Source organism: Taudactylus pleione, unplaced genomic scaffold (assembly GCF_031769625.1).
Source record: "Taudactylus pleione unplaced genomic scaffold, aTauple2 ptg000386l, whole genome shotgun sequence".
Lineage (NCBI taxonomy): Eukaryota > Metazoa > Chordata > Amphibia > Anura > Myobatrachidae > Taudactylus > Taudactylus pleione.
This window is the reverse complement of record NW_028284787.1, coordinates 15,522,338-15,542,264: the sequence shown is the minus strand read 5'-3', so window position 1 is coordinate 15,542,264 and position 19,927 is coordinate 15,522,338. Positions and strand designations below refer to the sequence as shown.

The following is a 19,927-nucleotide window of genomic DNA, read 5'->3' as shown; positions in this document are numbered from 1 at the left end:
GCAGGTGTTATATCTGCCTTCGGCTTTTTTCAGTGCCCATCAGACTGTGTTTCAAGGCTTACAGCACCTACCTTGTTTCTGGAGTTGGGGCGGCCTTGGACAGACATTGGCTCATAGTCACAATGGCCTTTCTCACTGTGGACTAGTTAAAGCTATATCCACATATTTTGTGCTGTCGCCTGAATTGTTCACTATTATCGTCCTTTGAGGACCACTGTTCCTGGTTTATTGGTGCATATCTTTGTTCCCGAGCCTTAGTGAACCTTGGTTTGGGAGTTTTCTTTCTTTAATTGAGGAGGGGGAGGGGCTCCTTAAGTTCACTTCAGGAAGCTAAGGACTGTGCAATTGTTTTTGCTACATGCTCCTGCTCATTGTGGAGTGTTTCCAGGGGACCCATGGGTTTTGACATGAGGGTCATGGTCAGCTTTTTCATCAAGGCTTCTAGTTGGCCTTTCAGCAGGGCAGCTGAACAACAAGTAGAGGTTAAATTACTGGTTGGATGTCTGTTTCTTCATTGGGCTGTGTCCGAGACATCCATCCTGCAGCTCCTCTGCATACTTGTCCCGGTTTGATACCTTGCTTTTCTGTGGCAAGTTCTGTGTGCTCCACTCTAGTTACAGTGGTTGGTTTTCTGGGATTTTTTCCACAGCTACAGGGATGGTAGCTGTCCTTCTGGTATTCTTTCTCTTAGTCAAATCTCTGAGGTGCTATCTGTTGAGACTGGGGTGACGCTAGCCTTAGTTCTCTGTAGTTGGTCTTCCAGGTGGGCTGTATGTGCCTTCTTTGTTCTGGGACCCACAATGTGGTCTGGCAGGCCCTTTTGTGATAGACCATCATTGTCTCAGCCTTTCTCTAGAATACATTTGTCTCCAACATTGGGTGTATTTGGGGACTAGATAGCACCAGGGGTTTGCTTACTAGGGTTTAGGATTTTCTCTCTTCCCTTTGGAGGGAGTCCATGCCCTCCAACTACATTCCATTGAATAATAAGCCTTGATGGTTCAGTATGTGCATCATCAGCTTATGCAGTATGAGGTTTGGGTCCATGCCACGATAGATGGAAGTTCTATAACTGGATGTGCATGCAGTTTTTGTAACTTTCTGTAATCTCACTCTCAGTGAGCGTAATCTGACCCATATCTGGATCTGTTCCTTTTCTCCTTGGATTGGTTTTAGCAGTGGTTTGCTTGCAGCCGGTTTCTTTTTGGCTGGTTGTTCTTGAGACTGTAGTACAGACTTGTTCAGGGTACTGTTTGCTTTGCCCATTGAATTGGCGACTATGTGCTGGGTGCTGAACCCATTGAGGGTACTAGCTTCTTGAATTTGTTGCCTCTTTTTGAAGTCCTTTAGTGTCTATCATCCATGCGTTCCTAGGTATGTGGGATCCCTGCTGCTGTCACACAGGTTGGTTTCCGTTCCTATTAGGCTCCCCCTTTGCAAGCTTTGTTGTTTTTTTTTTCTTGGGAGCAGCTGTGCTGGTGGCAGACTGATACTCTGTCCCCCAGATGGATTCATAGAAAAGTATTTAAAGTTAAGAACAAAAATCTAATTGTCCCCTGTTGTCAATATATTCATATATTTGTTTTTCTGTAAATTAAAAATACTATCCCAACTGTGGTAAAGAATGTCCTGTCTGTCACAAAAAATATGCAGTACTTGCTTGGCTGGCACAAAAGAACACAGTTATTCCAGGAAAAATACATGGCACAGAAAATGGCTAGGCCTCTTGATGCATGCAGTTTTTGAAATGATGACCAACAGTAAAAGAATTGCACAACAAGGACTGAAAATTAGGTTCAGTGATTGTAGAAGACATGAAAGGGCATTGCCCAGGACTGTGAGATGTGCCTTATAGTCTCTGACACTCAACATGTTATGAACAAGAGATTATTGTACAGGGATTCATTTGTATGTATTTTGCCGAATTGCATATCACCCACTATTTTTTTTAATATATATTTTTGTTAGTGAATGAAACTGCTTTTCAATATTTATTCCCATTATATTCTGCATCACTTACACGCACTCAACAGTAACCCCTAACAAAACATATACATTATAACATGAAAATACCACTTTCTTCAGACATTGGTGAATAACATGTCAAGTATTAATGCTCAAGTATCTGGCTACAGTATATGTAGGGTCAGCGATACCATTAGGTGAACTAATGCTCCAATGTTTAGGGGGCTCATAAAATGTTGATTAAGTTACATTACATCACTCATTCAATGCTTTTAATCTCCCTTTGGTATCCCCATACCAAGCATAATCATTTGTTGATATGGAGGAGCAGCCTGCAGTTTCTTACCTGTGAAGCTGCTGCTGCTTCTTCATGTCTCTGAGGTCTAGGAGTGTTGAGCTGGGCTGTAATCACATACCAGTGCTGACATTCCACTCTGAGGAGCTGCAGATACGATGACTCTCTACATGTATTTGAGAGAACTCAGGTGAATGAAGATGCAGTGCCTGAAAGGGTATTGTGACCTGGGTATATGGGCTAATTTTTTAATATGGATGATTTTGTTTTTTATGTGTGAAACAACAGTTCCCATTCTGTGAAAATACGCAAAGTCAGATATTTTGAGGTGAATTTTTGGGTAGACTATTCTGGTATTTTGCCTATGTTAAGCTCTTAAGTACATGTATGTGCATTTTGAATGTGTAATTTAAGAAATTGAACAATTTTATGCAGACCTCCAACAAGCAGTCGACCAAATTCTTGCTAAAGATATCATCTTTATTGCTGGAGATTTCAATGCAAAAGTAGGCGAAGGAGAAGAGCCACTGGTCGCTGGCAAATTCGGATTAGGAGAAGGGAATGAGGCCGGAGACCGACAGGTTCAATTCTGTCAAGAAAATCGGCTACTGATCATGAACACGTGGTTTGAACAGCACAAACGCCGATTATACACATGGACATCTCCTAGCAGTCAACATCGCAATCAGATCGACTAGTTTCTCTGCCAACAACAATGGAAGAGCTCAATACTAGCAGTTAAAACACTCCCAGGTGTGGATTGTGGCTCTGACCATCAGCTACTCGTCGCTAAAGTGAAACTCCGGTTCAACACCATTTGATACCAACAATATTTCAGCACAATATGGAATACAGGTAAAAAAAACGATTCGAACTTCTGAGTACAACTGGAAAAGACCCAGACGATCTGGGGGAAGAAATGAAAGCAATCATAATGGATGAATCAAAAAAATTTGTTCCGTGCAAAGAAATCGCAATGATTATCAGATGCGTCGATTGAAATTTCAAGAAAGAGACGAACAGCCAAAGCCTCTGGCAATAGTATTGAATTCAAATTGTTAAATGCGGAATTTCAGAGAGAAGCGAGACGAGATAAGGAACGTTACTGGAATGAACAGTGCACAAAATTGGAAGAGTTAAACAAGCAAGGGCCACATTTGTGAACTGTTTGCCTTTGTGAAGCAGGCACGTGCACCATTTACATCACGCAAAGCAGCGACCATCAAAGACCGGAATGGTAAAATCCTACTTAATGAAGACCAAATCAAGCACAGGTGGAAGGAATACACAATGGAATTATATGCAGGCAATCGACCAAATCAGCCCATCGACCAGGAAAACCCAAATGAGTATGAACAAGATGGTCTAGAGGAGGAGGTTGTCTGGGCTTTAAAACAACTACCAAACAGGAAAGTCCCAGGCGACGACTGTTTACAAGCCAAATTACTCAAGCCGGTACCTGCCTCAGCACTAACAGCACTTTGCCAACAGATATGGAGAATGAACTCATGGCCCAAAGATTGGACTAGATCAGTCTTTGTCCAGCTTCCAAAAAAGGGCGATGCACAGGAATGTGGCAACTATCGGACTATTGCTCTCATATCGCACACAAGCAAAATATTGCTGAAGATTATTCAAAGGCGCATGGCCTACTTTGTAGAGAAGGAGCTCCCAGACACGCAGGCTGGATTTCGCAGGGGTCGGGGGACCAGAGATCAAATCGCAAACCTGCGATGGATTATAGAAAAGACACGAGAGTATCAAAAGGACGTGTACATTTGCTTCATTGACTACAGCAAAGCGTTCTATTGCGTTGATCACGACAAGCTATGGAAATGTTTACGGCAGATGGGTATTCCGGAGCACCTGGAGAAACTGATGCGATCACTCTACATGAGTCAAGAAGCCACAGTCAGGACAGCTTTTGGCAACACGGATTGGTTCAAGATCGGAAAAGGCGTTCGACAAGGCTGTATTCTCTCACCAGCTTTATTCAATCTTTATGCCGAAATGATCATGAGACGATGCAGTTTGGACGAGTCCACAATTAGAGTAAAAATCGGAGGGATGAACATCAACAGTCTACAATATGCCGATGACATGACTCTGCTTGCTGAAAGTAGAAAAGACCAAGAATATCTGGTCAAAAGAGTCAAAGAAGAAAGCAAGAGCATGGGACTGTACCTCAACATCAAGAAAACAAAGATAATGACTACAGCAAGTGACGATGCAGTCCATATTGCAATCGATAATGAGGAAGTCGAATCGGTACGAGACTTCCTCTTTCTGGGTTCTAAGATTGATCGCAGTGGAGAATCATCTACTGAAATAAAGCGACGAATTGCACTTGGCCGCAGTGTTATGCTAGGAATGACGAAGTTATGGAAGAGCAACGATAGCAGCGCAACAAAAGCACGGTTGGTCATTGCAATTGTTTTTCCGATCTTTATGCATGCGAAACCTGGACACTCAAGAAGGCAGATCACAAGAGAATCGATGCTTTTGAATTGTGGTGCTGGAGGCGAATGCTGCGCATACCATGGACAGCAATGAATACGAACAAGGCAGTCCTAGAGCTGGTCAAACCAAAAATATCATTAGAAGGCAAGATCACCAAACAACGACTTTCGTATTTAGGACATGTTATGCGGGCTAATTTCCTAGAAACAACGCTATTGCTTGGATCCATCAGCGGGTCCAGAAGAAAAGGACGCCAAAGAACGCGTTGGCTGGACACAATAAAGGCTGACACGAACATGCCCATAAATGACTTTAAGGAAGCTGTCAGAGAAAGAGAAGCGTGGCGTTCACTGATCCATAAAGTGTCTGAAAGTCTGTCGACTAAACGGATAATCATCATCATCAATTTAAGAAAATAAAACACAGGGACTTTTGGTAAATATTGTAAACTCATTTAAGTTCAACTGTCACTTAATAATGTAGGGGAAATGACTATAGATGTTGTCTTTTAGGTTTCTGTAAACATCGACACTATCACTGCTTTTTGGAGACCAGTTTTGTGAACATTGTTTTTAAGGGGCTGTTGTAAAAGCCTCATCCAGAAACTTAATTTATTAGCAGAGTTACTGTTTATATAAGAATAACTATTATACTAATTATCTAAGTTTGCTAATCAAATGGACAATTTTTCCAGTTGCAGAGACAAATACATATTTTAAACATTGAAATGATGGGTACATGGTATTGTAGAGATGAACTTGAAATGGGCCCTCCAAACAATCTGTAAAGGCATTTTTTTTTAATCTTGAAGGAGTGAGTTAAACAGGACTGTCAACAACAATAGCTCAATAATTCAGGACATTGTTTGTTTTATGCATACTGTTCTCCAAAGCAATAATACAAGTCCTTTAATGCCTGTGACTGTTGAGAAAGATTGTAACAGTACATGATACTGACATAAGCCCATAACCATTAACACTGGATGTCAATAACACTGCACAACAATGAAAATGTTTCCGATGTGAACTTGTTACTTCTAATTGATTTCAGCATGCAAAGAATGAATATGACATTTAAAACTCTCAGTTAGCTCTGAGTTCCGAGATATAGCCCATTTATGACGATATAGGGGTATTCCTAGTGAAGTGGGCAGAATGGAGAGAATCTTACCAGCAATCTGTGTTCCGCGCAGAGGGGGCGGGGCCTAATGACCCAATTAAATGAATCAGTTATTTGTCCCCTCCTCTATTCAAATCTATGCGATTCACGGGATTACCCACACAAGATAACTGTGGTGCACTGAGTGACAAGCATAGTGAGCGATTCTACCAAGACATTTCAGCAATGGAACAAAAATATCAGGGTAGGTGAATCACTACTGTTGGGCAGTGACAAGAGATGCCCCAGAAGAGGAGTACAAGCGACAAGCAAAGAGAAAGCACCCTCATGAATAGGCCACTATATTAGATAGTACTTTCGTATGCTGTATGTTTGTTTCGTTTTGTGTTCTTAATTGTGATTGATTGAATTAAAACAACTGTTATTTATTTTCTAGCAAGAAAATATCAGATTATTTTAAAATAGCTTTTCACTATGACTATATTACTAATGTACATACAGTATAGTGCAAGTAGTGTAGCTCAAAAATAGAGCTAGTAAAAACATTCTGAAATTTTTAGTTGATCTCAAATTAGTAATGTATGACTTTTTAGAAAGGAAACAAATTAAAAGTATTAATTTGTTGTACAGTGTAATTTATGCCACAAATCTGCAAAAATAAACACATCTAATGTAATATGATATGTGAAATCCTTTTTTTAGTACTGGAATTGCATATTTTGGAAGCTCTGCATGTCTACATATTGTAATATAAAAATATGTTTTTAGTTGTTGTTTTTTTTTTTCATGGGGATGGTTAAGTCTCCTAGAATTTCAAAATGCATTTGATTACGTTGTTCACTCTAAATACATAGTGGAGTACTAAATTGCTAGTTATCCTACGTAACAAAATTTTTTCTTTTTTGTTAACATTTCTTCAGGAGCTCTTGACATGCTGTGAAGAAGGCAAGGGAGAAATTAAAGATGGATTAGAGGTGATGCTTAGTGTTCCAAAGAGAGCAAATGATGCCATGCACCTTAGCATGCTAGAAGGTAAAGCCTGTAAACAGTGATGATTTCGTAATAAAGTTTTTGGAGTCAATTCAGTTAGCCGTGAGCCCCACAATGTAACGTTGCAGTGGCATGAAAACGTCAGCAATGACACACCAACTATCCCCCATTATGCCCCAAACCAGCTCATTTTTGTTCTCTGCCCTTCTGAGGAGCTGACAACAAAAACCCACGAGTTCTGGGCTACCATAATCGCGGCATGTGTGTGCACTTATGAGGCGAGCCAGTTTGCTACTTTTTGAATCAACCCTTTAATGTGCTGGTGGTTTTACTGGAATCTGTATGAAATACCGCCGGCCACAAGGCCCCGGTTCGATTCCCGGCAGCGGCAGCCTGACAGCTCAACAGATCCCGGCAGCGGCAGGCCGACAGCTCTGGAAATCCCGAACGGGATAACCTAACCTACCCCCCTAACCCTTCCTTAGGGGTGCCTAACCCTAACCTCCCCCCTAAGTGCCTATCCCTAATCCCCCCTCTTCCCTACTGCCTAAACCTAAGTCCCCCGGGGGAGTGCCTAACCCTAACCTCCCCCTGGGGGTGCCTAACCCTCCCTGCCCATAGCCTAACCCTCCCGGAGGGGTGCCTAACCGTAAGTCCCCCCCGGGTGCCCTAAACCTAACCCTCCCCCCCCCCCCAGCGGCTGTCCGGCATCCCTTCGATCGGAAAAATGACAGGCGTCTACATTTAGATGCCTGTCATTTAACCCTCGCTAGGATAAAGCAGTCGGGAAGCCAGCTGTCGGAATTTCTGCTGCATGTTTGAGTCATCAATTTTCATACAAATTGATGCTCAATTAGCATCTATTTTTTAAATGGATTAATGAGTATTGTATGTTTATTTTTCAAAAGTTGAAGGTAATGACTATATAAAAAAATAGAAAATATACATTTAAATAAAAATGTCAGCTAATTAAAATATGTAAATAAAAAAAAATCATTTGACAGGGTGAAACTAAAAGGACAATGTTACTCCTTTCTTTACTCCCCTGTGTTGTGTTGGATGTAATAAACACCTGTTATAGTAAATAAATATTCTCTAGAAAGCACTGTGTAATATGTTAGCACTATACAAATAAACAGTAATAAACATAATGTGTCCATGTATACAAGTGTCTTTAAAGAACAAATACAGGCAAATGTGTATTATTATTTTTTTAATAAAATAAACCATCTACTAGCATAATCTGTGGGAACAGGTCCTTTGAGCAAAATCTAAAATTATTTGAGATTTGTCCAGCTGAGCTACAGTTATTTCAGAAAACCACTGTCCAATGTCAATCAATTTGATAAACTGGTTATATATAGAGCGTATAACTGATTACAACACAAACATTAAGTTCATTATATTCCCCCTGAAACCCTGCATAAACACCAGTTAGAAAACAGCTGCTTTTGAAGAACTACTGTGATAACTGAACAAGTTCTCTGTATGAACCCTATTTCATACAAAGATGCATTTGATCCAGTGATCTTCCTAAATGTTCCTCCATATATAATAGCCTCATATCACTACTCTAGTGAGGGTCTGCTTCTTCCTCTATGGTCTCCTCCTTATGTCCAAGTCATACTTTAAAGAGTGGATGGCTGCTGTACACAACAGGAAATATATAAAGGACTGGCTTCTTTGTACCAAAACATTTACAGTGCATCCGGAAAGTATTCACAGCGCTTCACTTTTTCCAAATTTTTTTATGTTACAGCCTTATTCCAGAATGGAATAAATACATTTTTGTCCTCAAAATTTTATACACAATACCCCATAATGACAACATGTACAAAGTTTTATTGAAATTTTTGCAAATTTAATAAAAAAAAAAAAAAAGAAGAAGAAATCACAGGATCGGTATGATTTACGTCCAGCGGTTCAAATCCCGAGGCTGGAAGACCAGCGCCAGTGAAGATCCTGACTGCGCTAAAGGTAAGTATAAACTACCCTAACCCTCCCTTAGGGGTGCCTAACCCTAACCTCCCTCCCAAGTGCCTAACCATAACTCCCCTCTAAGTGCCTAAACCTAACCTCCCCCTTCCCCGCTGCCTAACCCTCCCGGGGGGTGCCTTACTCTAACCTCCCCCCAGGGGTGCCTAATCCAAACCCCCTTCCCCTAGCCTAACCCTCCCTGGGGAATGCCTAACCCTAAGTCCCCCACCGAGAGCCCCTAACCTAACCCTCCTCCCCCGCAGCTGTCTGCGCCCGGCTTACCTTCGATCGGGTTGCCTGTCATTAGACCCTTGCCGGGATTAGACAGTCGGGATGCCGACGGTCGGCATTTAGACCGTCAGCATCTTGACTGCATACTGAAATCATATGTACAAAAGTATTCACAGCCTTTGCTCAATACTTTGTTGGTGCACCTTTGGCAGCAATTACAGCCTCAAGTGTTTTTGAATATCATGCCACAAGCTTGGCACATCTATCTTTGGGCAGTTTCCCACCATTACTCTTTGCAGCACCTCTCAAGATCCATCAGGTTGGATGGGAAGCGTCGGTGCACAGCCATTTTCAGATCTCTCCAGAGATGTTCAAGATACAAGTCTGGGTTCTGGCTGGGCCACTCAAGAACATTCACAGAGTTGTCCTGAAGCCACTCCTATGATATCTTGGCTGTGTGCTTAGGGTCGTTGTCCTGCTGAAAGATGTCCGCTGTCCCAGTCTGAGGAGCGCTCTGGAGCAGGTTTTCATCCAGGATGTCTCTGTACATTACTGCATTCATCTTTCCCTCTTTACTGACTAGTCTCCCAGTTCCAGCCACTGATAAACATCCCCACAGCATGATGTTGCCACCACCATGCTTCACTGTAGGGATGATATTGGCCTGGTGATGAGTGGAGCCTGGTTTCCTCCAAACATAACACCTGGCATTGACGCCAAAGAGTTCAATCTTTGTCTCATCAGACCAGAGAATTTTGTTTCTCATGGTCTGAGAGTCCTTCAGGTGCATTTTGGCAAACTCCTGGCGGGCTGCCATGTGCTTTTTACTAAGGAGTAGCTTCCGTCTGTCCACCCAACATACAGGCCTGATTGGTGGATTGCTGCAGAGATGGTTGTCCTTCTGGATGGTTCTCCTCTCGCCACAGAGGAATGTTGCAGCTCTGACAGAGTGACCATCGGGTTCTTGGTCACCTCCCTGACTAGGGCCCTTCGCCCCGGTCGCTCTGTTTAGAGTCCTGGTGGTTCCGAACTTTTTCCATTTACGGATGATGGAGGCCACTGTGCTCATTGGGGTCTTCAAAGCAGCAGATATTTTTCTGTACCCTTCCCCAGATTTGTGCCTCGAGACAATCCTGTCTCGGAGGGCTACAGACAATTCCTTGGACTTCATGCTTGGTTTGTGCTCTGACATGCACTGTCAAATGTGGGACCTTATATAGACGAGTGTGTGCCTTTTAAAATCATGTCCAAACGACTGAATTTACCACAGGTAGACTCTATTTAAGCTGTAGGAACATCTCAAGGATGATCAGTGGAAACAGGATGCACCTGAGCTTCATGGCAAAGGCTGTGAATACATATGTACATGTGATTTCTTAGTTGTTGTGTTTTTTTTTTAATTTGCAAAAATCTCTAAAAAAAAAAACTTTGTACACATTGTCATTATGGGGTATTGTGTGTAAAATTTTGAGGACAAAAATGTATTTATTCCATTTTGGAATAAGGCTGTAACATAACAAAATGTAGAAAAAGTGAAGCATTGTGAATACCTTACGGATGCACTGTATGTAATGTTTTAACTGTCCTGTGCGGATTATGCTTTGCTGACTTATATCCAGTGATAATGTTATTTTATTATATGTTTTAACAAGGAAAAATACTCTGAAACGACAAACAATAAGTCATAATTGTGACTAAAACTAGATTTATTGTTTTTTATTAAAACTAGTTATCCATATTTAGTATCAAATATGTAAAATAATGCGACAAGTGACAATTTAGAATTGCTGGATGGTCCTCTAGATTCATAATGTTTATCTTATAATTATTAATATGGTTACAATCTCTTATTTTGTTTCATATACTATCTTTTCATATTGGTTTCTCAAGCTCTGTCCTATGTTTGCCAGGATCATCATAAAGACAGATTATCTGTCTGATATACACTGGTTAATCTGTTATTTTATTTACATTTCCTCAGTAATAGTCTTCTCTAAAGAATTAAAAGAAAATGAGGTGTTCACAATTGAAAACCTTGTTAGAGACGATAACTTGCTAGTACAATTGCATAAACTACTAGTTGTCCTCTGCGCTGCCTGGGTTTTTTCTCTCTCTTCTCCTCTTTTAGCCTTTCTTCAGTGCTTCTCTCCTCTTTATTGCCTCCTTTCTCTCACTTTCTTACTTTATCTCTCTACTGCCGCCACTGTCTAACTTTCTTTCTCCATCTGAAAGTCTTCCGCTTTCTTTCTATACCCTTTTCCCCCATTATATTTATCGCTCTCCCACTATTTTCTCTCCTCATCTCTCTTAAATTTTTGCCCCCCCCCTCCCTTTGTGCCTTAAGCTGGGTACACACTGACCGATATATTGGCCGACCAATATATCTGCTGCCTGTCCATCGGCAAGTGTGTATGTGTGGTCCGCAGACTGCCCGTATACATGCAGCCGAGGGGACTCCCCATCCTGTACACTGTACACAGACGTTGGTTGTTCAGTGTGTATGAATAACCATCATCTGCTCAATTTGTGTGTGTGTGTGTGTATATATATATATATATATATCTGATTAGTGTGTACCCAGTCTTACCCCTTCCCTCTGTGCCTTACTCTTTCCCCTCCCTACTTTTGATGAGTGACAGTGGGGACTTACTGATAGTAAAGACAGAGGTCCAGGGCATTTAAGATTAAAGGCACCCTTTATACAGAGAGCATTCCATTGGCTGCCATAGAATACAATAACTTCAGCTGCTTCACCTGCATGCCATCCCCAGCCAACTCTCTGGACACTGTCTGCTATGAAGGTTGTCGCTGACCATGCTGAGGGCAATCTTGGAGCCGTCAAGACTCATTTCCAGTCAGTTCTTCTGGTACAGCAGGAGCTCAGTATCGGCATTCATTTTCCAGATCTTCCTCTCCAGCCCTGGATGTTCAGTGGCTTTTAGCCCAGGAGGTTTGGAGGTGTCAAGTAGGAAAATGTGGACCCCATGTGATGGATCCAGCCCAGTGAAGATGGCAGCATATCACGATTTAAGAGACTTTGAAAGCGTTTGGCTTTTCACATGCAACAATTTCAGTGTGCAACACCACTGTGGCTGACGGAAAAGTATGGACGATTGTGGACAGCGTCATCTGGCACATTGTAATATTTATGCTTTGACCACATGTTGCTTCACCTAACAGTGCAACGTTGCCTTTATTCTATGGGACACAGGAGCGGACAGACCACTTGGGTCCCATTGCTGACACTACAGCACAAGTGACAGTGACACCAATACATATTTAATTGAGATAGAGGAAATATAATAGTTTGGGCAATCTATGTAATAAACAAGTGTCTGCCTGTCCGCCTGTTTGTTCTTTATGTACTGCCAGAATTTTGGACCTAACTCAACCAAATTTGGCATGGTGGTATAGTTTGATCAGGGTTAGGTTTTTGCCTAGGTTTGAACAGTGATTGTGCATCCACACTGTACTTCTTTATTGAACTTCGGAACGATCACTGTTACGTCATTCATTAATGCATTGGCCGCTAGCGATATCGCTAGGTTTGATGTGCAGCACATCAAACTTGGCGACTGTCACCAACGACCGCTGCATACACACTGAGCAATGTAGGTGTTACGTCACTACGAAACAACATATCGGCACAACATCGCTCCAGTGTGTACCTGGCTTAACTAGAACTTTGTGGGCCACATAGCAAGATCTTAAAAGGCCCCCCAGGAGGTAAAAAATACACATACATTTGCCCCCACACAGAACCCATTCATGTTATGCCACACAGAGCCATTCAGGTTATGCCACACAGTAGTTCCCCTTATACACATGATGCCACACAGTAGTAGTGACCCTTATACGTTTTGCCACACAGTAAGGCCCATTACACTGCACATTATTACCCCTTACACATTATACCACACAGTAATGCCCTTTACAGATTATGCCACATAGCAGTAGTGTCCCATATAACACATTATTACACACAATAGTAGTGTCCCTTACACATTATGCCTCCCTGTGTCCCTCCAGCAACCTCTCGCCTTCCCCTGTGTGCGATCAGCAGTCAGCAGGTGTGGATTTGGGGATGGACCGCCAGCTAAATACAGCTGGTGCAGACATGGTCAGACAGAGCTGGCACATTTTGAATCTGACTCCTGCCTAAAACTTTTGCACAAAACTGTATATTATATACTAGCTGGGATACCCGGTGTTGACCGGGTTGAAGGTTGAACCCTAAAATACACCTTTAACCTTTATTTGATAACATTGTCCTCGCCTATAACCCCATTCCATTGATACTAAAAAGGACCCCACTGTTTGCTAATGCGCATGCAAACAGTGGCGTAACTACCTTGGGTGCAAGTGGTGTGGCTGCTATGGTGCCTGTGTTGCCACTGTGGCACGCCGTCCCCTTGCATCCACGGTAGTTAAGCCACTGCATGCATATTAGCAAACAGTGGGGTCCTTTTCAGAATCAATGGATTGGGGTTATAGTCGAAGACAATGTTATCAAATAAAAGTTGCAGGTGTACTTTAGGGTCCAGCCTTCAACCCGGGCAATGCCGGGTATCCCAGCTAGTATATAGTATTCAGTATTGTGCAAAAGTTTTTTTAGTCAGGTGTGGAAAAAATGCTGGAAAGTAAGAGTGCTTTTAAAAATAGAAGTGTTGATAGTTTTATTTTTATCAATTTACAAAATGCAAGTGAATGAACAGAAAAGAGATTTAATTAAATCAATATTTTGGTGTGACTACCCTTTGCCTTCAAAACAGCATCAATTCTTCTAGTTACACTTGCACAAAGTCAGGGATTTTGTAGGATTATAGTCTGGTGTATGATTAACCAATCATACCAAACAGGTGATAATGATCATCATTTTTCTATGGAGGTTGAAACAGTCATTAACTGAAACAAAAACAGCTGTTTATGAGGCTTAAAACTGGGTGAGGAAAACCCAACCTCTGCTACAAATGTGAGGTTGTGGAAGACAATTTCATGTCACAGGTGATACACCATGGCAAGATTGAGCACAGCAACAAGACACAAATAGTTATACTGCATCAGCAAGGTCTTTCCCAGGCAAAGATTTCAGATTAGGGTTTCAAGATGTGCTGTTCAAGGTCTTTTTGAAGAAGCACAAAGAAACGGGCAATGATAAGGACAGTAGACGCAGTGGTCGGCCAAGGAAGCATCAGTGCATCAGATGAAAGACACATGATGCTTACTTTCCTTCGAAATCGGAAGATGTCCAGCAGTGCCGTCCGCTAAGAGCTGGCAGAAACCAGTGGGACCCAGGTACACCCATCTACTGTTTGGAGAAGTCTGTCAGAACTGTCATCTTGGGAGAATTGTGGCCAAACAGCCATACCTTCCACATGGAAACAAGGCCAAGTGACTCAACTATGCACGAAAACAAGAACTGGGGTGCAAAAAAATAGCAACAGGTGCCCTGGCCTGAGGAGTCGAAATTTTAAATATTTGGCTGAAACAGAAGACAGTTTGTTAGCAGAAGGGCTGGAGAGCGGTACAATAATAAGTGTCTGCAGGCAACAGTTAAGCATGGGGGAGGTTCTTTGCAAGTTTCGGGCTACATTTCAGCAAATGGAGTTGGGGATTTGGTCAGGATTAATGGTGTCCTCAATGCTGAGAAATACAGGCAGGTACTTATCCATCATGCAGTACCATCCAAATTTATTCTACAGCAAGACAACGACCCCAAACATACAGCCAATGTCATTAAGAACCATCTTCAGCGTAAAGAAAAACGAGGAGTCCTGGAAGTGTTGATATGGCTCCCATAGAGCCGTGATCTCAACATCGAGTCTGTCTGGGATTACATGAAGAGACAGAAGGATTTGAGCAAACTAAATATCCACAGATCTGTGGTTAGATGTTTGGAACAACCTCCCTGCCGAGTTCCTTCAAAAACTGTGTGCAAGTGTACCTAGAAGAATTGATGCTGTTTTGAAGGCAAATGGTCACACCAAATATTGATTTGATTTAGATTTCTCTTCTGTTCATTCACTTTGCATTTTGTTAATTGATAAAAATTAACACTTCTATTTTTGAAAGAATTCTTACTTTGCAGCATTTTTTCCACACCTGCCGAAAACTGTTGCACAGTACTGCATAATGTTTCAAACGATATGTATAATTATTATTGGGTCACAAGAATTAATTCGCTATTCCATTTAGTAGTGCTGACATGAATATCAGACAAACAGTCTGGCTTATTGAATGTATTTTATTCTGATATACAGATGTGTCCTGCTTCATCTTTGCCGATCACACTGCAAACGTGTGCACGCATCTCACCATGCGATTACCCGCAGTAGCATACGCTATGGTGCACACAGCGGTCGCACCATCCGTTCCTATGGCGGCAGGGGTGCGAACTGAGTGCGCGTACCCACTCGCCGGCACATGCATTGTGCGACGGGATTTGATGCATACAGAACAAAGATGTAGCAGGACACATCTGCAGCTGTGTATGTGTATATATATGTGTGTGTGTGTGTGTGTATATATATATATATATATATATATATATATATATATATATATATATAGAGTTTAACAGAAGGAGGGCACTCACCAAGTAAGGTAGTAGAATATAATCACATCATTATTACTTATCTCGATTAAAACATTAGAGTCAGAGTCGACGTTTGAATCCGCCTAGGGACCGTCATCAGGACACAAACAGGTCTCTCCACAGCCTGTGTGTTTGTGTCCTGATGACGGTCCATAGGCGGATTGAAACGTCGACTCTGACTCTAATGTTTTAATCGTGATAAGTAATAAAGTTGTGATTATATTCTACTACCTTACTTGGTGAGTGCCCTCCTTCTGTTAAACTCTATGTTTTGGATTCCTATTGGATCTTTGAGGAGCACCACACTGCTGACTTACATTTGCATTGAGTGCGGATATTAACATTTCTTTGTGTGTGTGTGTGTGTGTGTGTGTATGTATGTATGTATGTATATATATATATATATATATATATATATAGATAGATTAGGAAAGATCATGAATCAAGTAATGATCTTATTCATCTGCTTAAATACAAAGAGTCAGAGAATTATATTATAGCTGATTTAACTGAAGATAAATACTGTGAATCTATAAAAGCATACAGCATACAACCATTTAAACTGTTTGTAAAAAATACATTAGTGCTTCATATTCGCTCTCACTTTTTTTTTTTTTTTTTTATTTCCCTTAGTAAATATGTGGACAGGGTAATTGGTTTGAATAAGATAATACAATTAGTTAAATAGTTGTGACTTACTAGTGTGTCTAATTATAGAGTACTTTTTCCTGTTGTATGTAGTATTTATCTGTATATCTCATGCTCTCCTGTGATGTGTTCTGGTGGAATGTGGCCCAGGCAGCAGTCTGCTCACGCATAATATATTGCATTTAATGCTCTTTAATGGGTGAACAGGGTCCTGGGGAAAAAGAAACCCCATCTCTTTTGCAACTACATAGACAACTTGTATATACCCTTAGTCTATGGGATTTATACTTCTACTTTTGATTGTTTAAAAGTATATAAGCACCTTCAGTATTCAAAGAAATATATTACCACTGGGACATTGTTTGAAATGAGACCAAATAGCTTTATATACATTACCTGCACTTGGGGCATAGCTTTCTATACTACCCCTTCCTATTAGACAAACCAGGGGTAATTGCTGTTATGAGTCTTGCCATATGTTTTATTATCTTTAAAGTATCTTTCATTTTCACTCAAGGGTTTGAGGAAAACATTGAAACTCAGGGAGAGTTGATTCTGCAGGAGTCTTTCCAGGTTTGGGACCCTAAAACTTTGATCAGGAAAGGCAGAGAGAGACATCTCTTTCTTTTTGAGATGTCACTTGTCTTCAGTAAAGAGGTCAAAGATTCCAGTGGAAGAAGCAAATATATTTACAAGATGAAATTATTTGTAAGTAAAACTTCATATTTAATTGAATGTTGATTATTAGTATGTATGTAGTGTACTTGTTCCCCCGATTCTTAGACTGGTTTTGGTCTTGTCCCCCTGAATATGGCCCAGCCTTTCCTTTACCTAACATTCCATGTGCACCATGAATTCTGGGACAGGCGACACCTGATTGATATCAATCTAAATACATTTGAATATTCACATATATCTCTTACGTGTCATATATGTATCTGCAAATGAAGTTGTACAGAACAGTTTATTCAAGTAATACAGAATGTAATCCTTGCAAGAAAGTCTTAACCAAAGGCAGTATTCAGGCAAAGAGCTCACAAAATGAACATTATTTTTTCTAAAGGGAAACATACTGTTGTTAAAAATCTATAAATTTGCTCACCTCCATGGTCATATGTAACTCTGAGGTTACTTTATTCCTTATCAATCCAATTGGTCTTACTTTGCCGTTACTTTGGTATGGGGACTCCCTCTCACCGCCTGTTACTGCTTCCTACCACTTTGTCATGGGAAGGTAACTTGCTGCCACCACCATGATCCTACTCCGACACCTGGTACTGCTTATTCTGGGTATGTGCATCTGGGTATATACTGCTTTAAAATATCCTAATTTGTGTTGGCTAATTTCCCAATCGTCGCTTAATATTGTAACAAAATACAAGCAGATGCAGGCATCTTGAATCAAGAAGAAGTTAACTACCTCTGGAAATCTGCTTCAGATGCTCCCTCTCTCCTAAAATAAGCTCCAGTGGGCAGACAGACATACCTTGGGGTAGTGCTCTCCATGCTGAAGCTGGAGCCTTCATTCAAACTCAGGAGGCTGCAGGGAAAGACCTTCTGACTGCTAATTTAGGGCATCTGCCATCAAAAAAGAAATCGGGAAGGCCATTCAGCGCTCTACTTAACTTCAAAATGTTGTGACTTCCAGTCATGGAGGAGGATCCGTTCAACTTCTTGTATGGTCTATGTAAAATAAAAAGGATAACACAACAAAAATTTAATCCTGTTATATTTTCAATCGAAATCTCCTGATAGTAGCCAACTCATCGTATAGAGGTGAAACATGGACAGTAAAATATTTATTTACACTCTTCCTCTCTTTAACACCGAATCTTCCACAATTGTTAGAATTCACTTCTTCATGTGTGATATCCAACATGGCTTTTAGGCTCACAAAAAGCCCCTACAGGTTTACATTTACTATATAACCCTTGCTTCTTTTTCAACCAACAATCACAAACTGATGCAACAAACTGCTTCAAGAGACTGCACTGATCAATTTGATATGCAATACTTGCATATCTGTATGTGACTAAGTCTGAATTTCTATAGAAAGTGCTACGATGCAGCGTCCACATCTTTTTATTTTATTATTTTGTTGTTGTTTGTTTTACGCCAAGTTCTTTTGAGCTTTGTATACAGACTAAAATGCATACAGTTTCATAAGAATAATAATTGATTATAATCAGTACCAGTAGGCAGATGGTATACTATTGTATTCAGTACAAAACCAATTAAGCGCTTTCAGCTTTTTTCTTAGTAAATTGTTTTTCTGACTGTTTTTAAGACAGATTAGCAACTGCTTTATTTTAAAAACTATTTAATCTTCAGGGTCCATAGGGATCCACAGTGATAAAAATGGGGAGGTATGCAGTCGGAAGCCGGCGGACCTAATCCCGACAGCCGGCTTCCTGACTGTCATATCCCGGCAAGGGTCTAAAGACAGGCGTCGATATGCCGACGCCTGTCATTAAACATATCGAACAGACGCTGCGCGCGAGGGGGAGGGGGGGGATGGACTTGGGGGGGGTTAGGTTTAGGGTTCCCGGGGGGGGACTTAGGGTTAGACACCCTCCCGGGAGGTTAGGTTTAGGCTAGGGGGAAGGGGAGCAAGGATTAGGCACCCCCCCGGGGGACTTAGATTTAGGCAGCGAGGAAGGGGGAGTTAGGTTTAGGCACTTAATGGGGGGATTAGGGTTAGGTACTGGGGGGGAGGAGGTTAGGGTTAGGCACCCCTAAGGGAGGGTTAGGTGGTAGAATTAGGTTAGCTAATACTTACCTGAGGACAATCGGGATTTCCACTGCTGTCGGGTTACTGGTGTCGGGATGATAAATCATACCGATTCCCATGGGGATAATGTGGTGGGAGAGATCCAGGCACCAAACAGTTAAAGCTTTCAGCTCCCAGGATGCCTTGGGTTCTCCTCCATATATACCCCACCCCTAGCCACAGGTCTTCAGTTGTTCATTTGGTGCGGCAGGCTTCAGATGCACCTTTGTAACAGGGGACTGCTCAGGCAGTCCTAAGCTTTTATTTTATTTCATTTTCTATGTTTTTGGGTTGGTAGTACTGAGCATCTTCTACCTCCGCCGGGCCGCAACACCAGTAATAGAGCCTCTCTACTTATGGGGAATCGCTGTCATGAGGCCAGGGTACCCGGTCGGTTGACGCAGCTTATGGGAGGTAGGAGCTCCCCCGGCACCTCTTCCCCTGACCCAGACGCGGTCCCGTCAAAAGGTTTTCGGGCTTCTGGGTCACTCCTCCTACCCGCCTCGGGTATATGAGATGCTCGCTGTCCACTATCGGTGCGCTGCTGTAGCTGTTGGTCTCAAAAGGTTTTGGGTCAGTTTCCCTGTATACCTTTCCCTTGGGTCAGGTACAGTATATAGTGCTCTATGGGGGAGATTCAGAGCCGGACGCAACGCAGCGTACTTTCACAGCCGTCAAGGGCTGGGTATGCAAATTCCGCGATCGCACGGCCAGGCTTAAGGACTCCCTCTATGTCTTAGAGAGAGAAGGCAGAATGATCACATGCCAGTGTAATGACTCTCACTTTTCTTTCTTACCACACGTCATCTCCAGGAAGTGTATGATTATTCAATAACATCAAGATCCATTGGAGCTGCTCGCAGCCCTTGAGGTAGAC

At 41.7% G+C, this 19,927-nt stretch overlaps 1 protein-coding gene across 6 annotated transcripts in view; it reads left to right on the top strand.

Annotated features, from left to right (window-relative positions):
* TRIO (trio Rho guanine nucleotide exchange factor) overlaps window positions 1–19,927 on the top strand; it is a 496,865-nt gene that overhangs the window by 231,422 nt on the left and 245,516 nt on the right. For all 6 annotated transcript variants that reach the window (XR_015869672.1, XR_015869673.1, XM_088445727.1 and 3 more), the window contains exons 29-30: window positions 6,760–6,871; window positions 16,798–16,988. Coding sequence is in view for 4 of the 6 variants with exons in the window: in XM_088445727.1 (XP_088301853.1) it covers window positions 6,760–6,871; window positions 16,798–16,988 (303 nt within the window). In the remaining 2 variants the exon portion in view is untranslated. The remainder of the gene's footprint in view (window positions 1–6,759; window positions 6,872–16,797; window positions 16,989–19,927) is intronic.